At 29.5% G+C, this 7,344-nt stretch overlaps 1 protein-coding gene across 1 annotated transcript; it reads left to right on the top strand.

Moving 5' to 3' along the window:
* Positions 1–747: 747 nt before the first annotated feature.
* Positions 748–1,903, top strand: LOC145054998 (transcription factor bHLH106-like). The gene is made up of 2 exons (XM_079003280.1): positions 748–1,133; positions 1,382–1,903. Exons 1-2 carry the CDS (start codon positions 840–842, stop codon positions 1,805–1,807), a joined length of 720 nt encoding a protein of 239 aa, XP_078859406.1. The 5' UTR covers positions 748–839; the 3' UTR covers positions 1,808–1,903.
* Positions 1,904–7,344: the final 5,441 nt, after the last annotated feature.

Raw genomic sequence — 7,344 nt, forward strand, 5'->3', positions numbered from 1 at the left:
ATTGTTCTAGAATTGTTTTTTTTTCAACTATTAAACAATTACAATTTAACCATTGCATCTTTAATTAATTGTAGTTAATCCCAAATTAATTCTAGATTAATTATGATTAAATAGTTAATTATTTCTTTATTGATTTCTTATTAATTTATTAACCATATAAATTAACAAATTAATTATTTAACTATTGATGTTGTATTAATTTATTAATCACATAATCAATTAATATATCAAACATTTATTTCTAAATAAGATATTAATTATATAATATATTAACAAATAATTTACTTTATCTCCTAATATCATTTCTAAGATATCAAATAAGTTACCATGTTGCACAATAGCATTCTCTCATCTCGCCAAAAGCTTAACGATCAAAGGGTAGCGAGCGCTAGGGGCAGTGTTCCAGTTAGTATAGCGAACATAACAAGCGTTCTTAACACCCCCACACTTGGTTCAACCTAAACATCATTACATATAAATTTATGTATACATTTTTTGTCCGACGACTCTTAAAATAGGCTATTTAGTTTACCTGCCAAGCAACGAAAATATCATGGAGACGAAATAACTTCTTTTCTTTATTAATAAATCTCTCCCTTTTCTTTATATGGCCAAAGTCTCGTATTTTGTATATTTACTAGTATTATAAGTTAGGTTTTAATTAGTACTTAATAATTAAACTATGTTTCAAAACATTCAGGTTATGGAATAAATAATTTAAAAAGGAACAAGAGAGGAAAAAACCATGCGGACCTTCGGTCAAAAGGCGTTCCATCATAACCGAAGAGACACATGAAGTACACCACCCGCCCCACACACACACTCACTCCCGACAAAGCATGCACTCAGACCTTTACCATCCCTCCACCACCACCATTTCCGCCGGAAACATGTCAAATCGCCATCACCTCTCGCCGCAGATGCTGCTCCAAACCTGTAATCCGTCGTTGCAGTTGCAGTCAGATCGTTACGGTTATGATGACTTGGTGACCACAGATTCGCCACTACCTGCTCGCTCCTTCTCATCGTCGACGTCAGCTTCCATAAATCACAAAGAAGCTGAGAAGCGTCGGAGAGAGAGAATCAATTCTCATCTTAATCGCCTTAGAACACTTCTTCCTTGCAATTCCAAAGTAAATTCTCCTTCCTTATTATTACTGGTTCATGTTCATATCGGTAATTGAATCTCGAATAACATTTAGAAGCTTTTTCGGGATCCAAATCACACGTTCTTTTAGGGTTTTTTCATGTCGTGTTTAGGAAAGTTCAAAGTTGTTCAACTTTATCAAACTAGGGTTTCTATTTTCTTTATCAAAACCGGTGCAAAATCAGATCATATGATTGATTTATGTTACTTTTTGTTTTTAATAACGTGATGTAGACAGATAAAGCATCTCTGCTTGCAAAAGTGATTCAAAGGTTGAAGGAGCTGAAACAAACAACTTCAGAAATCGAACATCTCGAAGGCTTACCTTCTGAAACGGATGAAATCACAGTAATCTCGTTGAATAACAATCAAAGCAATGGAAGAATAGTAATCAAGGCTTCAATATGTTGTGATGACCGATCAGATCTTCTTAGCGACATGATCCGAACCCTAAAATCACTCCACCTGAGTCCTTCAAGAATGGAACTGGTTGCGATGGGCGGGCGTATAAGGAACGTCGTATTGGTGGAATGTGATTATCCAGGAGATGATTGTGGTGATTTGATTCATTGCTTGAAGGAAGCGTTGGGTTGCTTGATTAAAAGTAATTTGGGTTCGGATCAATCATCAAAACGTAGAAAGATGCTTGTTTGTACATGAACATGATCATCTTGTGATTCATTTCATCATTTGGATCTTCAAATATGTTGATTTGTGGTTATAATAGAGTTAATCGTTTGATCCTATCATTTAGAATTTTAGATTGTTGCAAATGCTTTGTTTTCGAGAAAAATAAGAAGGCACACGACCAATTTATATCAAGATCAATTATGTCAAAATCACCTTCAGAAAACGTCATCTGAAGTATGAGTGATAACGACCAAAACAGATGTTAAATTTCCAAAAATATATTCAATAAAACTAAATATTAAATGCCCTCCAAATTACGTTATTTTTTTTCTCATAAAATCCTCAATTTAAATTACCAAATGAATTATCTATCGACAAATGAGAAGTATAAATATTTTGAGAAAAGCAAATAAATTGAGAAGAATAATAATGATCTCGGCGATTAACTTTTTTTTTTTTTGGACCTTTATATATAACTAGATTATGACCCGCGTTAAACGCGGGAAGCACATAAATAAAATATAAATGTATATAGATATTGCAGAATAATTATAAAAAAATCAGGGTTATTGATATTATCGAAATGTGTATAAAATACACTGAGATTGGTAAATATATATAGTCGTTGAAGGACCTCTTTGTAGACAATATTTTTTGTTTTATTAGTTGAACGACCTTCATCGCCACAAAGTACCTTCAAACATTTTTTACTTGTGACACCGGAAACAGCTACATATAGTTAACCATGCGCAAAACGGGTCTACGCAAGTATAATCCAACATTTGACAATGTACTTTCAAAATACATTGTTATTTTATGGTTATATTGCGAAATAGAATTGTTTATTTTAAAAAATAGCAACTTATTTATGTTTATTTGAAATGAAACACATAACCCCCCCCCCCCCCCCCCACACACACACACACACACATACAATATTAAATATATAAAAAAAACTCTAACAAAGAAATATAAAAACATTTATGCTTGCTCGATTTAGATATTGCCCATAACTCATTGAAAATGTCAAAATACATAACTGGCACACAACTTACTTGTTATTATGAGACGAATTAAACAATTTAAACAAATGATGATTTTTTATTTTTATTTTATGACAATGATAAAATAATGGAAAAATGAATGCTTACTTCAAGACATTTGCGGACGTTTGAGTAAGGTCTATGGTCTTAACTACCGAGTATTCATATCTTTCACATATATCTATTAAATGGTTATTCAAGATGAATTAAAAGTTCATTGCCATTTCTTGCCAATTTAGAAGTATGTTTCGACCACTTTAGCATCAGATAAAAAACATATATGCTCTTTTAGTATTACTGCAATCCTACTTTCATATAAAATTACTTTTTTTTCGCATCAGACCAAACTTGGTGTTTTTAAGCATTATTATCATCCTATATTATACATTTTTGATAGTTTTTAAAAGTTAGTTGCAATTTCTCATTTCTCTTTGAAAGTTCGTTGTTATTTCTTGTTGCTTTTATAAATAAGTTTTAGACTATTTTTTTTGTATCAAACCAATTTTGAAGGTTATTTTTGCATTATTACCATCGTATATGTTACATTTTATTTTTATTATTTGAATATAGTTTTTGTAGTTCAAAACCGATACGAATATAAAAATAATGACTACATATTAACCGACTCTCTATAATGTATAATTAAAAATCAAGACACTATAATCATAATTTATTGATGTTAGTTAATATGTAATTTATTTGGGGATGAGGTTAGATTTTGGTTACTTATTTGGGAAGTATAATATGTATTATGCATTACAAGTGTTTATCTTTTAGATTAGCATTTGTTACTTTAGAATTTTATTTTGGCTTGAAATAACCATGATCATCCCATATTTAGTATTTTTCTTTTCTTGCACCTTTATTTCCTACTGACTTGCATTCACTAAAACAAGATTTAACATTTTAAAAAAACAAATATGAACAATAAACTATTAAACTCAATGGATATGCTAAAAGATACATGAGACTTGCCTTTTGTGAGATCAATAATACCAAATTGAACAATTTTTTGCAAAATAATTTAAGAACCGAAGAAAACCTGATTGCCCAGATATTTAATATCATTATTTAAGTCATAACCTGTTATATGCCGACAAAATTGAAAATTTCAGCCAAAACTTTGTTACATGCCATCAAAGTTGAAAAAAAATCCTTTAAAGTTAAATGATGGTATTAATTTAAAATTTCAATTTTTGTTGGATGTATTTTTTTGATGACAAGAACAATTATCAGTCCAAACATAATCCATAAAAACCATCATGGCCAAATCATAGATCGCTTCATCAACAAAATAGAATATCACGGTCGTAGATGATAATCCAGTTAGAACATCTTTTTCTAAAAGATCAAGAAATGGACAATTTATTAAAATCTTATCACGTTGATAAAAGTCATAACAAAGTGACATAGATTGAATCGATAGTTTACAATAAATATAAAAAATGAAGCCCTATAAGAGATAGAAAAACCTGAGGATGAGACAAAAAAACATGTAACACTACAAAGTTGCAAACATAAAAAACACATGATGCTAAAAATCTAGAAAAAAAAACCAAAATTTATACATGGTTGTGAGGTGAGCGTAGAGAACTTGTGTCAAATTCTTTGAGACATTTCGTCAAACACTTAAGGTGTCTGTTCTAATTACCCATATTTTGAATGTAACATGACAAAAAAAAAATCCAATGTTACAGGAAAGTATAAAAATGAACTAAATTAACATGTATTTAAATTATACAAATTATTTTAAACAATGTTCCTTCAAAAATATACTTACTGTTGTTTCATACCTAAATACAAAGTTTAATAAAAACAATGTTGATTGTAATTATGCAATTTGATTTTACAATCAAATAAAAAATTTCTATAATACCGTAAATATGATATTCAAGGAAATAAGATTATTCCTAGTTTAGATTCTAACTTCTTAGCCTACTTTTGATATGGTTCATGTATTAATATTTAGAGAAACCGGTAGGAAATGATGTTGATATTAAGTGTTGTATATTGTTGTTACTGATAAAAAACTAAGTTGTAGTTTAAATTAAAAGTTATTTTTTCATGGTAATTATGTTGCTATAAATTGTAAAAAAAATCACATAGCTATTGCAGTTTATAGAGGTTGTTGAGTATTGAGTCCAAGTTAATAGGTTAAGAATTTAATATGAAAAATTATACATTTTTGTTTTGTTTGACTTAATCTAGATTGAATGACGTTAATCGATTTCATGTAAGTTGTGACAAAGAATATCAAAATATATATGAATACGTATATTTGATACGGGAACAAAAAATAATCGAAAAAAATATAAAAAAGCGAAAGAAGGTACTGACCTTCTAGTGCACAATAATGAAGGATTGAAGCAGATAATGATGATGGAAGTGATAAACAATAAGAATGATGTTGTAGGAGAAGGTCTGAAGAAAAGCATCGATCAAAAATAAGTGTGAGCCGCAAATTGAAGGATGAATCGTATATGTATGTGATAATTTGAATATGATTTTTTGGTATTAATGTTTCCTAATAAAAATGGATTTTATCTTAATGGTTTGCTAATATAAACGGATTTATATTAATGGTTGATATTTAATGTCTTAATTGAAATGATTTTCAGTAATATGTTTTTAAAGTTGACTATTTTAAAACCTTTATAACCGAAAATTCAAGATTAAAAATAGGGGAAATTTATTAAAATTAAATACATTCTATTTCAATGGATTTAAGTTAATTTTGTTTGACAATTGGAAAACTTTTATTGGAATTAAATACATTCCATTTAGGGAAGATGATGTCACCAATTTGATATAAGGGTGGAAAACATAAGATTGAAATGCAATCAATGACCTAAATTGTTTCAGATGATATCATAAGATTTTTCATTTAATATATATTAAAGATAGCATAATTATTGATATGCTTGTTTAATGAGTTTTTTTAAAAAGAAAAAACTAATCATGTTTAAATTTTGAAGCCAAAAACTATAAATAATGGAATTAAATTATGAACAATATTAATTAGGGTTAATGATGACATAGATCGTCAAAAGATGTCTTGAAGGAGATGCTTGCTTCAGTTTGTAGAGATTTGTGTGAAGCCAAAACAGAGGTGTGATAATTGGAGATGCAAGGAAGAGGCAATATGCAAATTCTAAGAATACATGAGAAAAAGGAACCACCTTATGGTGCTACATTCTGTTATGAACACACAAAACATCAATTGAAGCACAACCATTGACATGAAGAAGAAGAAGAGGATTAGGTAATTTTGGTTTAAGAGAAAAATAGAGGAGAAAGATGGAGGCGGTTATTCATGTTTTTGGCCAGATTTATGGAGAAACCGATGTCTCATATATAAATAGAATGATATGTTTTAATTGATAACATAATTGCTGATTTTAAAGATTCTACAATTAAATGTAATTATGCCCGAATTGTGAAATATATTTTCAAAAGTATGAATAGATTCTATAATTAAATATAAATAGATTCTATAATTAAAGATTCCATAATTTAATGTAATTGTGATTGAAATGTAATTGGTAAATTTAAAGATTCTATAATTAAATGTTTGAATTCTATTTTGAGAAGATGATGTTATCAATTTGATCTAATGGTGAAAATCATATGATTGAAATACAATCAAGGGCCTTGATTGCTTCATTGGTTAATTAAAGGTTCTCTTTTAATAATATTTAGAGATGTTAAGGTAGAATCATTATTGTGTAGTGACAAACTTATAAGGCGAAATTAACTTAATATGGTAATCGCTTTTTTGTTTTGTTCATATTTTGGTAAAAAAAAAATTCACATTTAGGTTACAAACTTTTTGAAAATGTTCACATATGATTATTATGACCGGTTATAGCAAGTTACAGCTTACGTGAAATATATGTAGTAACGATAATTACCTAGGAGGGTAATGAAATATTGGTTTTATCACATCTAGACATTTTTCTGTTCACATTTGACCATCCAACTTGTTGAAGTTGTTCATATAATATCATTGTTTCAAAATTTTAACTTTGTAGTTGAAGTTGTTCGTCTAACTTGTCGAAGTTTTTCATATAATATCATTATTTCTAAAATTGAGACACTTGGTTTAATATGACAAAAGAACACCATATGTTTCTTAGGTTGGGGGTTCAAACCAGACATTTAAACTTATGTTTTACGATTATTTTCCTAATGGAAGCTTGAACTCACTCCTCCATTGTGTGGGGACTGGGAAACGAAGAGCATAATGGGTGACTAGGTATGAGGTTTAATAAGTGGGATAGTGGGAGCCAACTGAGATTATCCATCATAAATCACCAAGGTAGGGTTGTAGGCTCGGACCCAATAACATATTCATGGCTTCACATTTCCATGTTAAATAATGAGCACACGGTCATGATGTAGATACGAGAGCATGAGTCATGCCTAGTATAACCCCGTACCTAATCTCCTACTTTGCTCCTCGTTTCCTAGTCTATGCACCATGAAGGAGCAAACTCAAACTTCCATTAGGATAATAATCGTAAA

Source organism: Lactuca serriola, chromosome 5 (genome assembly GCF_051521515.1).
Source record: "Lactuca serriola cultivar US96UC23 chromosome 5, Lser_US96UC23_V15, whole genome shotgun sequence".
Taxonomy (NCBI): domain Eukaryota; kingdom Viridiplantae; phylum Streptophyta; class Magnoliopsida; order Asterales; family Asteraceae; genus Lactuca; species Lactuca serriola.